The sequence below is a fragment of the Perna viridis genome, chromosome 10, assembly GCF_037379345.1.
Source record: "Perna viridis isolate PV_CMFRI_1.1 ecotype Kerala chromosome 10, ASM3737934v1, whole genome shotgun sequence".
NCBI lineage: Eukaryota > Metazoa > Mollusca > Bivalvia > Mytilida > Mytilidae > Perna > Perna viridis.
Window position 1 is genome coordinate 23,025,281 of NC_142454.1, and position 20,619 is coordinate 23,045,899.

The 20,619-nt window shown below is 33.4% G+C and overlaps 1 protein-coding gene across 1 annotated transcript; it reads right to left on the reverse strand.

The window, feature by feature from the left end:
• Nucleotides 1-4,988: 4,988 nt before the first annotated feature.
• On the reverse strand, nt 4,989-18,771 carry LOC148605008 (uncharacterized). The gene is made up of 7 exons (XM_088547536.1): nt 18,726-18,771; nt 17,491-17,698; nt 10,848-11,540; nt 8,403-8,443; nt 7,781-7,970; nt 5,865-6,557; nt 4,989-5,055 (listed from the first exon to the last, which is right to left on the reverse strand). Exons 2-7 carry the CDS (start codon nt 17,681-17,683, stop codon nt 5,009-5,011), a joined length of 1,857 nt encoding a protein of 618 aa, XP_088403662.1. The 5' UTR covers nt 17,684-17,698; nt 18,726-18,771; the 3' UTR covers nt 4,989-5,008.
• Nucleotides 18,772-20,619: the final 1,848 nt, after the last annotated feature.

A 20,619-nucleotide genomic window follows, 5' to 3' on the forward strand; every position in this document is an offset into this window, starting at 1 on the left:
CATCATGTTACGTTGCTCTTAAAATGTCACGTCCGCAGTGGAAATGAGAAGAAAGAACAATTATGAAACGGTTCTCATGGTGTTGAGTGATACATCATAGCGACCCACGAGTTCGTGGTGCAGAGTGATACACCATAACGACCCACGAGTTTATGACATCTGTAGTGACGATTTTAACATTGTAGAAACATAACAAGTCAGTCAATCCACCAGACTTTCGAGAATCACAAATAATTTGAAATTGAACTATTATAACAGTTTTTTACTGTGATATAATAACTCTAATATTTTTAAAAATCTGTATAAATATTTTCATAGACTCAATTAAAGGTTTTTTTCATTTTGATTTATTTTTATTTCGTGGTGTATAATGGTAATTATAGTGGGATTGTTATTATGAATTAAAATTTTTATATAAATGGTAAACCATTCAGTCCCGCATTCAGTTTGCTACGATTGTACTTGAACTTATTTTTTGATATATCAGATTTAAGTCTACTTCTTTGGTATTCCCATAACCCTTTTTATGGATATGGTATTATATTTACTGTACAAAAAAAAAAAAAAAAAAAAAAAAAAAAAAAAAAAAAAAAAAAAAAAAAAAAACCTCCAGATTAGCGTGTCCTACCCATATGGGTTTCCTGATAAGTCCCCTAAACTAAAATGGATAGGAAACCCTGTTTTATAGTATTAATTGTGTTTTGAATGATAACGATAATATTTTAATCATAGAGAAAGGAGAATAAAAACTGAAAAATGCATAATTTTTACCAGGTCAAATAGGGGATCGTCGTCAAAAGGCTTCATTGATCCTAAAAAGTGACTGTGGTCTGAGACATTTCAGGTTAAATAGACTTCTATTTGCCTCACGGTTGTGGGGCTTGTTAACCTTTCGAATTATTTGTTTTCCAAGTTTATTATTTAAAAAAATTGGTTTAAAGGATACTATGTCACTTTAGATGCTTGTCTCCATTTATGATCTACCTCGCATCCCTTTAAGCTATCGGTGCACCTTGTTCATAATCCCAGTTTTTAGTGAAGTTCGGGATGTTCACTTACTGTATCTTTTTACGTATTATTTTGGTTATTTCATGTTCTTTTTGTGTGTGTCTAGTTTCCCTGTCTAGCCTTTCGTTGGAATATATTTTTTTGATTACGGCTCAAATCTCAGTTCTCTTGATTATTCCTTACATTAGTATCAAATCACAACTCTACATCAAAATGTACTAACCTGAGAAACTTTCTGTCCATTGCTTTTGGGGGCAGATAATGGTCTCAATAAAGCAAGGTCCATTTTAAAAAAAAATCTCCCCGAATGTTCAATTATTTTAAGATAACGCACGTTTACCACACAAGTTCTTGGCATAAAAAGTCATATTTTAGAGTATTACCACTGATCCTAAATTCCACAATAAACAAATATCACCATTTATAAAGTGTTCATGTTCATACTTTAAAGCGTTATTATTGAAACACTCCTGATACTTTTTAATTTCAATGTTTTTACAATTAAAGCGCAGATTATCTGAAATTAATTCATCCATTTGAGCTTAAGAGGTCAATGTGGTATTTAATTCTTCTCGAGATTTTAATCTTACGCCCTTTGACCCGATAATTATCCCATGGTTTAAAAAAAGCAAGTGTTTACGGGTTAATTTGCTCTGGTGGGTATCTATTAGAGTTCACATCATCACTTTCATCAGCGGGATCTATGTTACGATGACCGTCTTGGCCAGATATTTGTATTTTTAGCTCACCTGGCCAATGGCCAAGTGAGCTTATGTCATCACTTGGCGTCCGTTGTCGTCGTGGACAAATTTTCAAAAATCTTCTCCTAGCTCTGAAACTACTAGACTGACGGGTTTTAAACTTGGCATGATTGTTTCTTAAGGTGTTCTGCACAAAATGATCGTTGGAAATTTTGTTCCATGAAAAAACATGGCCGCCGTTACTAAAAATAGAACATAGGGGTCAGATGGCAGTTTTTTTTTTGCAAATCAAAACCCGTTGCCTTTAGCAAATTTCTGGCATGGGTAATATTGTTCAGCATCATGAGACGGACCTATGCCGAAATTTTCAGAACGATTCGTCGACTGATGTAGGAGTTGCGGTCCTGAGACAGTTTTTTTTTTGGCATTTTTTGCATGTGTAACTTTGAAAATTTTCTTCTCAATATCCATCGCACAGAATTCAGTGACATTTGGCATATATGTGTCGTAGGGTATCCCATACAAAATGACCGCTGGAATTGTTGATTCATGAAAAAAAAAAACATGGCTGCCGTTACTAAAAATACAAACATAGGGGTCAGAAGGCAGTTTTTTTGCAAATAACTCAAAAACCGTTGCCTTTAGCAAATTTCTGGCATGGGTAAAATTGTTCAGCATCATGAGAATGACCTATGCCGACATTTTCAAAAACATTCATTGACTGATGTAGGAGTTACGAAACAGTTTTTTTGTTGTTGTTTGTTTTTCACATGTACGACTTTGAAAATCTTCTTCTCTAAAATCATATAAGATCATTGAATGAAAATAAGCATAATAGTTCTTTAGTGTATTGTGCTCAAAATAACTGTTTTGAGTTTTAATCCGTGAATAGATATGGCTGCCTATACTTAAAATGGAACTTAGGGGTCAGAAGACAAATTTTTGAAAATAATTAAAAAAAAATGTTGCCTTTAGCAAAATTCTGGTTCAGGTCATGAAAATGCTATGAAAAGCATTTCCTGCATTTGACAATTTAGTTGATTTTAACTTAGCCTGTCTCATTCCTCAAGTTTTTCAAATAAGCAAATGGTTAACCAGGTCAGCGATTCAGGCTCTCTTCAGCTTCTAGTTTAATACATATTGACGAAGGAATTGATTACATATGCACAAAGTAACGCGTTTTAATGGAAAACCAAAGTATTTTTTCCCGAAAAAATAATTGAATTTGAAATGTCAAAGCACAAATACAAAGTTAAGAAAACCGACAGTCGTAACTAATTAAGGTAACACAATGCAAAGTACTGGTAAAGGAACGAACATTTCATTCTTAGGGAAGGCCTGGCAGTTTTGGTCGGGACAGAATAGTTATTAAAACGAATTGTAATTCAGACTTGTTATCAAATGCTTTACCGCTAAATTATTTATTTTCATTACACAGTAAGTTGAATATATAGGCCAGACATTTTTGAACATTTTTTCTAGGTAGTAGTGAAGGCCAGAATATTTACTTCCAATATTTTACTGGCCAAGATTTCCATTCACAAAAACTCCCAGCACCCCTCAGATGGTCGCCCCTTAAGCGGCATAGAACAAACAGAAACGTATGAGTCTCATACTAAATCTCTTTAAATTTACCTATACATTGATATGAACAACGAATATGAATGAAACTTAATGAATTGAAGTACCAGTCTTTATAAAAAAAAATTAGGCAGTATCTGAAAGTTAGACACATTACTATTCGATCTAATAATCACGGATTACAGAGCAGATTTGTCGTAAATTTTTTGGTAAAACAAGTTGTCATTTCATTGAAATCTTCTACAAATGAACGATTCAGGTTATTCTTCAAAATGTAAACAAACTTCTATCAATATTTTTGTTCTTATTTTACTAAAATTTCCTTAAAAAGACAAAATTGAAGGAACTGTCTATAACAGAGTGTAAATGTTCCGGTGTACCTTTTTTACCGTAAGGGGGTGTTCATTTCCTCGAAAGTGGAGTTGTAAGAAATTTTAAACAAATATTTTATCTTTGGACATCTTTGAAAATAAGTATTTCATTCTGATCCGAACATTATGCTTTAAGATATATGAAAAAAAAATACTTAGTTATGTGAAAAATAATTATTTTAAGCTCATAACAAGGTGAAAATAAATATTTTTATTCGATGAAATCTTCGAGTCCCACTTCAATATTAAATGCTTGTTCCCTAAGTACAATTTAACTTAGGTTTAATGCTGGGACGATGCGTTGCCAAAATGTTAGGCATTAAAAGCCAGGTATGAATATGAAAATTGTTTACGTCAGTCGCTTTAAGTTTGTAAATTTTATATTATGTTTTTTTTTTCATTTGCTTAAAAAATTGTCATTTTAAATTTTGCGCTGGTTTCAACTAAGTCTCGAATTTCTGACGAGTTTGACATTTTGAAATTACCATGTCAATTTTACGAATTTGAATTCGACATTGACAGGCGATAAAACAAGTTTTTTGTTAAGAGATATGAACTTGGTCTTGGCTAGACCAATCTAATTCTTTATTATTTTGCTTAAATATGATTCAATATACACATTATTATACAAGTACAATGATTACTTTTGGTGATTAAATGGTTTTGAAATTGCTCTTTACTAACAAATAAAATATATCAAGCTATTAAAAGCAATTAAAATTCAATTAGTGCGGCTCCGAGATAGTTGAAGGATTATCGTCGTTCTGTTTAGTCACTTTTGAGTATGGTATGCATCGACCAAAAACAAATCGTAGGTTCGCTTGCCTTGTACAGAATTTGGACAATATGTAATCAGAATGCAAGTTGTGGAAATCAAAAGAATTAAAATTTATTACGAAATTATTTGATATTTATGGTGTGGAAATTATCTCTCAGTTTTTTAATCAGAGCTATTCGTGTGTATTGTGTGTAATTGTTAGTTGTTAGTCATTTTCTGTAAATGGTCATGTTTCCATTCAGTACATTTCAATGTAAACAAACCTAAATGAGACTTCGATTGGAGTATGGAATAACCTTGAAGAACAAGAAATGTGATTTTACAAGAACCTGTCCTAAATATAACAAAGACGAACTGTTGCAAACGTAGGTAACTCGGAATGCCGAAAATAGGGAATATGCTAGACCGTTAAACACAAAACTTAATGCCGGTCGATCTCCGTACAACTCAGCCACTTCCAACTTATTAAAACGTTTTTCTTCTGTGCAACAAAAAAGTCGGAGTAGTTCCGATTGTTCATTTAGTATTATTCTGTGTTCGTCATATCAGTCAAATTGCAAGATAATTTATTATTTGATTTCAGAAAAAGGCCTTGTACATCTCCCACTCGGCATAGCTGCAACAAAAAATATGCATAATTATATAATCATAGGCAACCTTAAAAACATTGATAACAAACATTCAGGGATGGATTCTTAAAAGGGGGATTATCAAGCAATAACTTGCTCATATTTGTGAAAATTTTGTATAAAAATTAACAATACAGGGTGTTCCATTCCCGGAACCCTCATCTGGATCAAGTACTGGCGTCTGTAATCTTTAAATGTATTTTTATTTTTATTGCCTTTGGCCGACATTTTCACATGACAATTAAATTTCCCCGAACGCACCATGACCCACATTCACCGGTGTGACTCTGCTCGGGAACTGTGTAAACGCTTCGATGCTTCCACCGTCCGTGAGAGACACCAAATGATAGCCAAGTGCGTTAAGAAACCTCTCTGTCCGTCATGTATTACAAATACTACATATGAGTGCAAACCATGTCTAAAAGTATTGAGTATATTTGTTGGCACGAAAACGACAATTAAACCAAGTATAGGAACAGTCAGCTGATTGTCAACGTCACTCATATCGTGCAATTGATTGGCTAACACAGTGCTACGACATATTTTTGGGTATTGTAGTGGTTTATATCCACAAAGACCTTGAAACTATCTGCTGGAAGCAACGATGTTCTAGCTTTATAATGCACGAAATGAAGGATGTAACGGATATACGGAAAGTGCTATCTTTTTCTACTTTATTGTTACAGTGTTATTTCAGTAAAGTACATATCAGATATTATTGATTGTTAGTTCTTATAAATCATTGTAATTCTAGACATGTTTTTACGAGAACTATCAGTTTGTATTCAGAACTTACCAAAAGGCATGCCTAGTGCTCCTTTTTTATTGATAGTTTTTGATGTCTGGAAACCACCACAACCTCCCATGTGCATTTCCCAGTCCATGTAAAACTCATCTTTCATGTGGTTAGGATACCTGGTGACGTTCGACAACGAAATCCATTGTTGCATGAACCATGGGCGAATTTCGCTTGTACGACCCATGCTTCCAAAATTCGGATCAAAGAAAAATGCAATGTAGCTATTAGGATTAGAGTCACAGTTTTTGAAAGTGAAATCCCTCCCCGCGGCCTTATAACCTTGAAAGTTCCTATTCCTTGTAAGACTTGTATCAAGAAATCCGAGAAATAGATAAGGATGAAGCCCGTGATTGGGATGAACAGGGCGTTGATATCTAGAATCCCCATTCAGGGCAAATTTAAGATCAATATGAGAGAATTTAGAAAAGTTTTCAACAATAACCTCTCTTTGAGTTGATCTGTGGATATCAAGAATTCTTAATTTAGCAAATCGTGAAGTTGTATACAACGAACGTAAGTCAACAGACGTTCCCGAGGATCTACGAGAGATAAAAGTGTACCCATAAGTAGTGCCATATCTCCAGTCTTTTTCAAAGGAACAGTAAACTCTCAATGCTTGGTTTCCATGGAAAATGACATACTCTCCACTTGGGTTTCTACAGTCTTCGTAGTAAATATCCAGACATGACCCTATAAATAAATGATTAAAGTACATTGTATCATGTTAGCCTATAGTTCCATACATGTACAACAATAAACGTATATTTCTGCTAGTTGCTTAAGTTCATTATTAATCAATCGAATATAAAATATTTATATCATTCACCCTGTGCGGGTCCGGATGTCAAAGGAATTGGCCCGCAGCAGCAACTAGGCTTGCCGTACATTGTAAAAGGCGACTAAATAGTGCTTAAAACCCTGGCCGAGGGCCAGAGCGCTCATCCCACAGAGTTGTGTGCCCATGTGGTAGAATGGGGTACCCCTGGCATTTTACATGCCGGGGTCGTCAGACCATAACGCGGAAAACCTAACCGCAAACCATAGTGGTGCATTGTGTTGGAAAAGATATTATGTTCATCGCACGTTAAGGAACCCTGCTGTGGTATTCTATCGGAGTAGAATCCTTTGGGTTCCGCCCCCAGGAAGCTAAATTGCCCAACCCCACACATCTCTCCCTAATTACAGTGGTAATCAATATTTGTCGACCCCATTATTCTTGTGTCCCATCCCATTTTTCATTTCATCAATGTTTCATGTTCATTTTATGATCCATTTCATGTACAGCTTACATATTACTGCTCTGCCGTTAAACCCCAACAATCAATCAATCAATTATTCATACCATTTCACCTGTTACCGGTTACGGTAACTCGTCAATTGAAATGAGATAAATAACAGTTAACAGATAACAGATGCAACATGCAGCTTGATCGTGAACGGAAGATGTTAAGGGTCGTAAACAAAAATTGTTGTTTCTTTTTGTCAATTTCATTAAATCTGTAACTTTTACTAACAAATCGAGGATTTACCATTTGAAAAGGATATTGAGTAATGCGTCTTTCATTTCAATAAACCATTCAAAATTCAAAAGGCAATATTGAATGCCATGATAACATTCCAAGATACCAAAAATTCAAACATTTCAAACAATAGTTCTATAGTTTACAGCGACATCATTGCATTGTTTTAAACAAAAGATGTAGATTTATTTAATACTTTTTAAAAAGTCATTAAGATCAATGAATTTAACATTGACTTGAATAAATTCACAAGTATCAATACAAAAAGAAAAATCGACAAGAGTCTTGTATCATAAACAACGCACAAAAGGGATGCAATACAGGACTAAAAACAATGCACGATCCAGTACAGGACCAATCAATGTTATGAATGCTATATATGATTGTCCTTACTTAGTTTGGTGGATATTTTACATGATGTGTAAGACTCGCATTGATGGTGAGCATTTCGGTATGGTCTATAAAGAGTGTGACTGTTTTGATGAGTGTGTATCTGATCGAATGTATATCCAAAGTTGCTGCATATCATGAGGAGAACGACCCAAAGAACCATAGAATATCCTTCATTGTAATTCATTTTACACTGAAAGAAAAAAAAGAACAATTTAATTAAATTGCTTGCGACCAAAGAAACTAATTTGTAGAAATCTTACATTCATCAAATTTTGAATACATTTAAAACTGTATTTTTACTTCCGATATTGATAAACAACTCGCATTAATACGATACAAAGTCTACTGAAACGTTGTTTTACGTTTTTTTCACTTATGCATTCTTTCGAAAATATAGACAGAATTATGTTTTTTTTTTAAACAGCTCTGGTGCAGTGGATTTTTAAAATTAAACTGTCCATCTAAATATTTCAAAAATATAAACTTACCTTAGACTGATGAGTTATCCATCAAAGTACTTTGTTATCACAAAGGAAGGGACCAACAAAAATAATCATATACTGTTAGTTATTGATCAAGTAATTGACCAGAAAACTCAAAGAAAACACCTTAAATTTATCACCAATGACATGTGTAAGAACTGTTTCACTTTCTTAAGTTTTCCTGGAAGCAAAATAGGAAAATATATTACTTTTTTTTCTGCAGTATAAGGTTTAAAAGAATGCATATTCATTCTTCCGCCTTCAGTTATTCGACGAAGAATAAAAAATGAATCAACTAAAATGTACCTACCTTATGTTCACTTTTATTGTGGGATCAACCAGTTATATAAATAACACACTGTTAAACAAGAATTTTTCTCATTCTAAGCTGAAAATTAAATATAATCACCCGGAGGTGGTAAAATTTCTGCCCGAGTTTTTCTGCCATTTTACAATTTCCTAGTTTTCTACAGATTTTATGGGAGAAACCGAATGTCCTTCAGCCTATCCTTGATTAAAATTATTTCTCCTCTATCTATGGTAAAATCAAGATTTTAAATTAAATCTTAAGCCAAAGCTCCCACGTTAAAAATCTTAATTTTGCCATCTCGGATTGTAGGGTTGGTCCATTTTCATCTAGTCATTTATATCTGAAATAAGTCCCTACACGATACTGTCTGAAATTTGTTTATATACTAATCGGGCTGCATATGTGGTTGTGGGAGGAAGCCCCTGTGATGCACCATTAACTATTTCTTTGAATAACTTGAAATTGCAATGTTCAGTAAAAGTTTGCATTTAGTTCCATTCTAAGCTTCCTTTTCCCTTATAAAATCATTTCCGTAAATATCCTGAAAAATTACATGATATTTGAATCAAAACACTGAAAAAAATCTAAACACTAAAAAAGGGATAAATTGATTCAATCAAAAATTGATTATCAATTTCTTAGATTTTAGTGGCGTCCGAGTTGCTCATTTACTTTTATTACTTTGTATGATTTAAGTTACTTTATGTTATTCTTTGTCTGTTTGCATTATTTGGGAGGGCTGGTTGCAGCCTTAAGTGTAAATATATTGTTTTTCAGAGCTATGTTCCGGTATTTCTTCTCATCGCATTGTTTGATGTACATAATTTATTAGCTCTGGGATAGATGAAAGAAGGCGTTCTCGATTTCCCACTATGTTTTTTTTTTATACTTTCTAATGTATGCTGCTCTGCTCTATTCTTGCAATATCTTTGCACAGTTGGGGACCTTACAACATTAGTTTTAACTACTAATACATTTGTAAATGAATACAACTTAAACGCCAATATACACATTATTAATCTTTGTTAAATTATATAATATCACACATGGAGTTGCTACATTGTCTTAGTGGGTTCTCTTTGTGACTCCACCAGTGTATGTTACAGGTGCTTTCTATGTACAGAACACACATACACGTCCAGAGCACCTGATGTCACTCCAAGTTAATGCAAGGCATCAATTTCACAAAAAAGTCGTAAGTGTATTTACTTTGACATACATCGAATCTTTTTTTTTATTTTCAAATACGTAAAGGCGTATTGTCCGGATCTGAGTGATTTGAAAAAATCAACATATTTGTTTTTTCTACTCTTAAGATCATAATATGTATTTTAAAATGGTCTGGGCCAATTTTTTTAATTTAATTCCGAGACTCCCTCAAAATAAAATGGTCATCCAAGAACAATATGAACAATGACTCGGTTGTCTGCTTTATTTCCAAGTTATTCCGGTAAAAGCCTGAACTTGTTCCCACGTTTAGTTCGTGTTTACATGTATTTGTGTTGTCTTGTTTATGTATGTTTTTCCTTGATTTTGTCTCTCTGGTATATGTAGACACGTGCTACCTTGGTTATTTTGTCTTTTTTCTTGATTTTGTCTCTTTGGTAGACGTAGACATTTGCTACCCTGGTTTTTTTTATGCATGTTTTTTCTTGATTTTGTCTCTCTGGTATATGTAGACATGTGCTACCTTGGTTTTGATATTATTTTCATTTTCTAAATATCTTTTAACGACTTATGAAAGTCATTACATTTTGTTACGTGTAATATAAGCCTTCATTTCAAAGGGCTTTTTAAATCGATTTTAAAATCAAGAAATTTGGTCGTCCTGATTTTCAATAAAAGGAATTAGCTAATATGATTAATAAACTTGTATTATTGGAATAGTTCTACTCAAAAACACTTGTATTTCATTTCATTGAAAAAGAAATTGGCGTAAAAATAATAAGTCGCATAGAGAGCAAAAATAATTCTTTATTTGCTTTTCTTGTGTAGTTAACGGCATTTTTTGGATGGAAGTGCTGAAAATATAAGAACAAAATGTATTACTATAGATATTGTCAACCCAGTTAGAATTGTATTAGTATACTCTTTAAGCTAACAGTTTTGGAAAAAAGTTTAATAAAATATAACTTAAGGTAACAAAACATTTTCGCTTCTTAAATATAGTTTAAATCATTGTCTGGAAACAATGTACATACCTGAAATAAATTGAAAACATTTCCAATTGAAATATGTTTATAATACATTGATACATCATCTTCAAAAAACTTACCAAAGGGCATGCCTAGCGCAGCCTTTTTATAAATAGTTTTTGATGTCTGGAAACCACCACAACCTCCCATATGCATTTCCCAGTCCATATAAAACTCATCTTTCATGTATTTGGGATATTTCATGGCAGTTGATAGAGATATCCATTGCTGCATGAACCGTGGAAGATCTTCATGAGTTCGACGCATAGTTCCAAAGTTCGGATCAAAGAAAAATGCAATGTAGCTATTAGGATTAGAGTCACAGTTTTTGAAGGTGAAATCCCTACCGGCGGTTCTGTAACCTTGGACGTTCCGATTTCTTGACAAACTTATATCGAGGAAGCCAAGAAAAAGATAAGGATGAAGCTTTCTGTTTAGGTAATATGGACGTTGATATTTTGAATCCCCATTCAGGGCAAATTTAAGATCAATGTGTGAGTATTTAGAGAAGTTTTCAACAATAACCTCCTTTTGAGAAGATTTGCGAACATCAAGAATTCTTAATTTAGCGAAATTGGAAGTTGTATACAAAGACCTAATATCAAAAGATGTTCCTGACGCTCTACGGGATATAAATGTGTAACTGTAATCAGTTTTTCCCCTTCTGTCTTTCTCAAAGGAGCAATAAACTCTCAGCGATTCGTTCCCTTTGTACAGAATATACTCGCCACTTGGACTTCTACAATCTTCGTTGTAAATATCCAGACATGACCCTGAAAATGATGATAAATGTAAAGCATTTCTAGTGTTCATGTTAAAATATAACACAGGTACTTTCCCATTAATTTGAATAATCTAGGAGTTTTGTTGATCGAAAAATATCTTACTACTTCATTTGCTTGTTTTTAAATAAAGTCTTTAATGCCATGGGAGCAAAAAACTCCAAACTTTCAAGGCAATAGATCTAACAAGGAATCGTCCTACTTTGCCATGTCTTACCAACGGAGAGTTTTGTAGGTCTTATCAGAAGAATCATTTCATCAGTTAAAACTTTTTTCCTATAGTTACAGTTTTTTTCCTACAGTTTTAGTTTTAAAGATATTGGCCGAAAATTGCAAGAAACGTCATTTATTCGCATTACAGAGACAATTACTTTGAAAAGCAGTCTTCCGGCAATTTAGACGTATGGAGAGTTTTGAAGGCCTTATCATAAGGATATTGTTTTTCTATCTTTTATAGTTTCCACAAAAATTGTCTGAAACTGCTATAAGCGTTATTTTTCGCCTTTCAATGCCAATAACTCTAACAAGAATTCGACTGACAACTTTGACCAAATATAGGCTTTAGTTAAGCTCTTCATGCTAAAGAAGGTAGGTCAAAATTTTATCATATAGTTTTTAAGATATATGTAGAAATTAGAGACTTGACCTCTGTAGTCTAAAAGTTGCAATGGCGGCCATGGACGACAGACACCGACATCGCCGCCGACGACGACAGGCGCCAAATAATGAGAGAAGGAAAATAAACACTGATATTTATGAACCGCACAATTACAATAGTGTGTTCGAGAGATTAAAAATAAGCTCCAGTACAGTATACTATACGATGTAAGAATCAAAATGTAGACTTGTAGTGTACGATTTTCAACTGATACTATTATACATTCAAATTTTTGCATGAAGTTATTGGACTTTTTTGTTTGGTAGGCATTTAAAGTAACTTCGCTAAAAGGAGACATGACACAATTTTTTTTTTCTCAATCTTTGGTTTATTTGATTTATCAACCATAAAATATATCATAAAACGCCCCTTAAAGTCACTTAATTGAAGATTAATTGATTCAAAATCGCCCATGACCCAAGCAATACAAATTTTAATCAGCTATGTGGTCACGTAACCGTGCTACGTCATTGGTTCTCAATGGTTGAAATGCGTGGGACTTCTGCACTTTTACGTGATTTCTACAACTGAGAGTGAAACATTGAAAGTTTTGGTTTTCCAGCGAATATGTACTTACAGTTATATCAATTTAAACAACTTTGAAAAAGATAGACAAGAAAATGATAAACAATGACAGAAATATTTAACTATTGCATGTGTGGAGACTACAATCTACAGAGAGACGACACCACTTCTTCTCGAAGATTACATAGAAATATTTCATTTTGTTCTGTCATGTTCGATTGGACTTTTTACATAAAATAAATTAAATTCACATTAAGATTTAAACTGTTCCGACCTCGATCTTCAATGGAAATATTGATTTCACCCCTTTTTACGGAACATTGCTCCTGTCAAGTGTACCAGTACCCCGCAAGCTAATACAGCTATATGACTATACGAACATGTTAATTTTTTTATTGGTTTTTGGTAATGTATTTGAGAACCCATAAAGGTTTCGTGCTGAAGCTTCCTCGTGTTCTTAATCTTTTTTGCTAAAATTACATATTTTAACTGACATATAAAAAAAGCATTATTCGTACCAAAAAAAGCTTCCTTAAACTCACCTAGGGTCGCCTATTAGTGCAGCGGACGGCTAAGGATTTTTCTAACTTTAATAGGCCTACAGGGTATATGGCTATATAATACCACATGTCAATGGAAAGATAAATAAATGTAGTTTTTGAATACCGTACTTATCAAAGTGAAAAACGGTAGAGTTTTCTGATATTTTGCATTGATGAAAAGGGGGGGGGGGTCAAAGATCAATCGACCCCAATACACTTTGATAAGTAATTAAAGTGAACTCGTTCATTGTAGGTATCGAAAACAAGTAATATTTAAAGATCATATGTATAGAATTTCAAATATGTAAAACAGAATTTTCTTCCGACAAAAGTTGACTATTTAATCGCAGAACAAAAATGCCCCTAAAATTGGTTGCATTTTCGTGCATTTTCAATGATTAAGAGATAATAAGACACCGTAGAATATTATAATGTATGTGTAAGTATTCTTTACTGAATAACTAACAAAACTAACACAACGTTCGATCTGCAACATGGGCTTTGCAAAATGAGTTTGAAGCTGCAAATTTTCACATATTTAAACTATTAATTGTACGAAAATTGTAAAACACGAAGTCGTTTCAGGACAATTTGTCCAGTTTCCGGGCTGTTTTATGAACAGAGACACATTGAAAAGTATCAAGTCTACCTTTCGTTTTGACGAACAGACTTGAGGGTTTGAGATTTAACATGAATCAGCGATTCGCAAATAAAAATTGCGACTGGTGTTTCATGATAAGGCTGGATTTCGTAATGAATTTGATAGTACATAAACTCTGAACTTTGAACTCAGTGTGGAAGCACGTTCATACATATACATGTATGTTGTCATAATATTTATATCTTATGATGTACAACTGTGCGCCAGGCTGATGCTTGTAATGCAATTTCCACTGCAGGGGCGGCTCCACAATGTGAAAAGAAGTGGTGCCAGTCGAGGTTCCTCAGAAAAGGAGTGTGTGATAGAACATTATTTACCATTTTTTTTGTCATATGAAAATGACAAATTTTCCAATAAAAATGGGGGTGCTAACCCCCTGCACCCTTCCTTGATCCACCGCTGCTCTGAACGGATTGTACTAAACGAGTTGATTATAACAAAACAGAATCCTTTTAAAAATTCTACAATGGCACAATGGTAACATAGTTGTTTTAGAATATTAGTTCAAAGGAAACATCAGGGCAGGGGCGGAACAAGCATATTAAAAAAGAGGGGGGTTCTGATCAAGACGTTTATAAACAGGGGATAAAATATATCGTTTGCTATTTACTGTGCTTAAGTTGTTATAAACTTACTTTTTTTGCGGCGTAAACATACATGTGCAGACCTAGAGCAGTTGTAGTAAGTGGTTTGTGCATTGAATTGTGCGTTACTTCTGATATCATATTTTGACAGGGTAGAAAAGTTTTTTTGAATATTTACAATGTTATAATTTTAATTTTCGGGAAGCCAATCACGTCTGTCTGCTTCACGTAAAGAATGAACAAGTAAGCCACTTTATGGTTCACAAATTCTGATTTGTTACTATCTAGATACCAATAAAAATTAAACTGAATCTGGGATTTATCACAACTGTAAAAGCATCTTCGCTAGCCAAGGATTACGGTCTTGCCCCTCCTTCCACGCAATGGATTAAAAATGCAACCATTTTTAGACATTTTTGTACTGTGATCAAATAGTCAACATTTGTCGGAAAAAGTTCTATTTTACATTTTTGATATTCTGTTCATGTGATCTTTACATGTTACTTGTTTACCAATACCTACAATAAACGATTTCAATTAAATTATTTATCAAAGTGTATTGGGGTCGATTTATCTTTGACTCCTCTAATTAATGCAAAATATCAGAAAACTTTACAATTTTTCACTTTTATAAGTACGATATTCAAAAACTACATTGATTTATCTTTCCATTGACATATGATATAGCCGTATACCCTCTAGGCCCATTACACTCGAAAACTAAAGCCCTTTTTGATACATGTCCGCAGCGCTATATTATAAACTGTTTATTGTGTCAAATCCTCCATGTAGATTGTTTTATTTCAAATTTGGTAAGAAAAAAGAAATGCAATTATATTTCAATTATCGAAGTCATACACCTGCGTCGACACCTGTGTCACAAGGCGTCGAACCATGTAAAGATAAAAGAAGTCGCCCACGCTTCCTCATTGCCATAATTAAGTTTACCGGGCTTGTTAATTGATATTACCCAGCGGCAAAGAAAGAACGATACACAGTGTCACTATTTTATTTGTATCCTCCTGTTCAAGTTAAAAAAAATAGTGTGCAAAGTAGTTGTGTTTTCGCTACGCAGGGATGTATGCCTAACAAAAATGTTCTGACAGGAAACGAGAAGAACTTTAGTCTTTTTACTCTAAACACGACTATAGGACTCCCACACAGATCATTGGACCACTCTGCATTATATATACAAGCTATTTTTGAAGATTTATTAATTTTTTCGGGCATGTGTATTAATTTTCAATGCACCCAAATGGAGATTGTGAACCAATGACGAAGCACTTCCATATATGGTAAGTTGTTGTTACTTCCGATTTTCATTTATGCATATTAATTAGGTCGTCGTGTTAACACAAATAAATCATTCTAACTCTATTTAGCGCTATCCTGATGAGAAAACATTTGTTATACTCATATCTAAACATACTATAGTTTTTTCTAGCAACTAACCGCTGTAGTAAATTCGAACTTTGATCTTAACCGAAAACATTGTTTCAGGAGCCAAGTTACCATTTGTTTCAATCTTATATGTCTTTCTAAGGTTTCCTAACAGAAATCCTCTATAGGTACTTTTAAATGTACATTATTTTACCATGTGACTGTCACGTCATCATACCTTTTTTGATTATATATTCGCTAAATTCGATACATGAATTAAATTATAAGGAATGACTGTCATATTTTTTCGGTATATGAAGAAGTAACCGCAATGCCCGTGGTGCACACTTGAAAATAACCTGCTAGGTTTTAAAGCGTGCTAAACCTCCCGCTTCCATTACAGTTCATTTCCGGTATAATTCAACACAAATGTGCAGCATAAAATTGTCATTAGTCACAACCGGTTAAATCGTTAATCAAAACAATACAGAGGATTCGAACAATACCCAAGTTAAAACAAAAAGAGCTAAATACAATAAAACATATGTAAATATAAGCCTTTAGGTTCAAAATTAGTCGTGAACTTTGTGTGCAAGGTGCGTCAAGTTCAAAATGAAATAATAATATACAAGCAAAACTTAAAGAACACTAACTTGTAGAAATAGTTCATGGGATGGAGGGTCCGTCGCGCATCCCTACTCATCAACTTCATGGTAATTTTTAAGTACCCTTACCGAAAAAATTGTCGTCAAAGAATATTTTCGGATTCTTTTTCAGTATAAACTGGGTCAAAAAACCAAAATTTTTGGGACTCAATCGTTTGAGCGTTTAAGCCTTCCTAGAGCAGGGTGTGCAAGCTACTTAAACATATGTTTAAGCCTTACAATGGTACCAAGAAAGATGCTGTAACACTTTGGGTTTTGGAGTAAAATGAAAAAATGTACCCCTACCCCACCGCAAAATCACTTAAATAAACATATTTTTCAATGTCGAAACCCCAAGAATATTTTTGCTATAATAAAAGTAGAAAATATTACCCCTTCACTTAGAAAAGTGGTCCAAGTATCAAACAGAATTCTCACACACAGCAAACAGACAGTGTAAAACTCTTATTTTAGGCATTCATATATAATTAAGATAATGATGTACTAAACATATCTGATCAATTCAGGCCATAAAAGTTTCTTTTTGGGGTTACAATTACTGCAAAATCGTAAAAAAAAGGAATTTTCAGAATTTCAAAATTTCTTTTATATTACCCGTTAGTTCCTTTTTTTGTGCAAAACAGTACATTTATATAGTGTCTTAGCTTTCAAATGAGTTCAAGTAATAAATATTTGAACTTTTCCAAGTCTAATTAAGTGAAATATTGCCACCCCATCCATGAAAAGAATACCTCAACATGAACCAAGATGTTGATTTTAATATATAATCGATGTAAAAAAAGACATGTTTGGTACTATTAATTTAACTATTGAGTTATAAAATATATCTGCCATTTCAGTCGCGTATATTTTCAGGTTATTTAGTGTGCACCGTATGATTGAGGTTATTTCTTCATAGACCGAAAAAAAATATCGTATTTACTTACTTGGTTTTTGTGTATTTATTTTACACGATTTAAGGGCGTTGCACATATCATATGGAACCCATCCGAACAAGTACTTCCTGCCAGGAGTTAAGGAACTTGACGAAATACTAACTTTACCATCAATCCGTCCAAATAAGTCATAAATGGCGATGTGATAAAGAACAGATGTTATTGAAAGCCTTCTGTTGAACATCGTCCTCTTGCAACGCTACAATAAATAATTGGAATCCGAACTTCAAATCATCATCATCATTAATAGCTTGAGAGTATTACAGGCAAAGAGTAATCTAGGGAACCACGGTTATAGCGGTAATCAAAAGAATGTAATCCAGGGACAAAGACCAGACATGGAAAACAGACATACACAACAAAGAACATAAAGTAACTCAAATCATACATATAAAGTAACAAAAGCAAATGAGCAACTCGGACTCCACTAAAACTGGGAGCATGGACCAGGTGCACCGGTAGGGTAAGCGTCCTCTGCTTTTCTAGAAACACCGCCGAGTTGCTCATAAAAAGTCAAGTCCGTGGTAGACAAACGAGGAAAGGAAAACTATGACCCGTTGAATAAATCAGTTTTCATGGTGCAGATGGATACACCATAACGATCCACGAGTTCATGATGATGACCATAAAACTTCTGTAGTGATGACTTCAATCTTGTAGCAACATAACAGTGTTCCAGAAGCCTATTTGTTAGAGTTATAGGGCGATACAAAAAGTCTGCGTAGTTTTGGCAAGCTCTGGCATAACGTATGAGTTGTGATATGAATACTTCATACGCAGGTGCCGAAGGGATGTTGCTTACAAAGATAGCTGACAAACTGCATTAATGATTTTAGATATCAATAATTTAAAATGACTTGTAACGGGTTTTTTGTTTGGTTGGTTCTCTTTCAGGAAACCATGCTATTTTTTATAACTTGCTATGGTATTATGAGTCATAAACGTCGATTGGTCCGCACTCCGCGATTTAAATAATCCCAAATTAAATAACGTTTCGATGACGAACAAAGTCTTAATATTTAGATTTTAATCCATTAGAAATTAAATTATATTGAATGTTTCTATTTTTTTAACATAGTATTTCGTATAAATAACATGTTAAAAGACAACACAATTTTTACCTTTAACAATTGCTTAAAAATTGTACAAATTTCATTGTATTTGCTCCTCTTTTTGTTGAAAAGGCACTTTTTGAAAAGAATATCAAATTGAGATCCAATACTTACTTTCGTATATCTTTTTTTTTGTTTTCGTGCAGAATGAAATAAAACAATTATTGCAATTTGTTTAGATATTTAAGTATTTGTAAGACATGTGTAATTAAAATGTTATTGATATTATTCGGCATTGTCATAGTCACGATATGTACATTTGTTTTTGTTAAACAAGTTTATTCTGGTGAAATGGGAATAGGATATGAACATTAAACAAAAGTCGGCTTTGTTTTTTTTTAACACCGGATGTTGTAATAAACATTTTGATTGTGATGAGCAGTTACAGTTTTATTTTAATTTTGAATATTTCATAATTATAGATTTATGTGTGGGCCTTTTTAATATTGCTCTAATTATCAGCCCGAGATCTTTATATCGACTTTAGCTAGAGGAACGATATCAATCGAGGGCTGATAAAAAATGCAATATTAAAAAGGCCATTTAATAATCTGTTTGTCACATTTTTTTTAGACCAGTAATGAATTATTGATATTTTTTTATCATGAAAGGCTAGTGGATAAAGTATGTGGTCTATTTTGTTGATTTGGATATGTTTTTGTTTTTGTTTTTGTATCCATCAGCACCATGAAAACTGATTTATTCAACGGGTCATAGTTTACCTTTCCTCGTTTGTCTACCCCGGACTTGACTTTTTATGAGCAACTCGGCGGGTGTTTCTAGAAAAGCAGAGGACGCTTACCCTACCGGTGCACCTGGTCCATGCTCCCAGTTTTTAGTGGAGTCCGAGTTGCCAATTTACTTTTGTTACTTTGTATGTTTGATTTTTATTACTTTATGTTCTTTGTTGTGTATGTCTGTTTTTCATGTCTGGTCTTTGTCCCTGGATTACATTCTTTTGATTACCGCTATAACCTTGGTTCCCTTGATTACTCTTGTTATCAGTCTTTTCCTGTTACTAATAACATAACCGCCCTTCCTTTTTACACCATATTGTTAATTATGGACAGAGAAACGTTTTCCATTGCTGTTTGTCTCATACTACTTCCGTGATACTAAAAACAAAACGACTGTGACATCGCCTATAAAAAGAGAAAGTTTTGAACAATTGAGCGAAAGTAACAAAATGAAGCTCACTACAGGAATGATAAAATGTTATCTGTCTTTGAAAAAGGAGGGAGGGGGTGACATATAGAAAACAATGCTTTTATTAATTGTGCATAATCAGGGTTATTTCATTAAATATGTGATAAATATCTTTTTTTTTTCACTGACTTTAATTAGAACCTATTGAATGATGCATCACACATTAAAAAGTCGTTTTAGGCAAACAAAAATGTGATGAGTTACTATACGATGTCTTAGAACTGTATTAGTACAATATCACTTGCTGTGTATTGATTCATCGATATAAGACATAAATCTGACGACGTTCTAAACCAGACCCTTTGAGGGAGAATGTAGGGTTATAAAAAGGCTAAGTTATCATTCGCTTCATGTCTTTTTAAAAAGAAACTACATGTAATGTGATGGGGCAAAACGAAATCCAAGGAAAAACCAAATCATAAAAAAAAACGTCTGATATGTATAAACACAACAAACAACGTACAGACGCCAAAGAAAATCAATAATTAATTAAATCAGCAAACCGGGCTCCATCAAAACAATTATGTACATTGTTGAAATTTTAAGACTTTAAAATTTAGTCCACTTTGTTTCTAATGATTCTAAAGACACATTATTGTGTATTTGAACATCTTATTGATATGCCTGATATTTTAATGCAAAATATGTTTTACAACAAAATAATAGTAAATCAATTGACTGAAGTAAGATTGTTTGCCTATTTATTACTTCGTAATCTAAAATTTTATTGCAGTTCACGCTTGGGTGAAATCTTTCCTTTATATATCTCCCTTGACGTTAATTTTGAGCATGAGCTATGACA

Bases quoted from the DNA above. Each gene is read 5' to 3' on its own strand.
- LOC148605008 (XM_088547536.1), bottom strand. From the start codon at position 17,683: ATGTTCAACAGAAGGCTTTCAATAACATCTGTTCTTTATCACATCGCC. The intron at 6,558-7,780 runs GTAAGGACAATC...ATTTATTTATAG, and splicing joins TAAAATATCCACCAAACTAA to GGTCATGTCTGGATATTTAC. The intron at 5,056-5,864 runs GTAAGTTCTGAA...TTTTTGTTGCAG, and splicing joins AGCACTAGGCATGCCTTTTG to CTATGCCGAGTGGGAGATGT.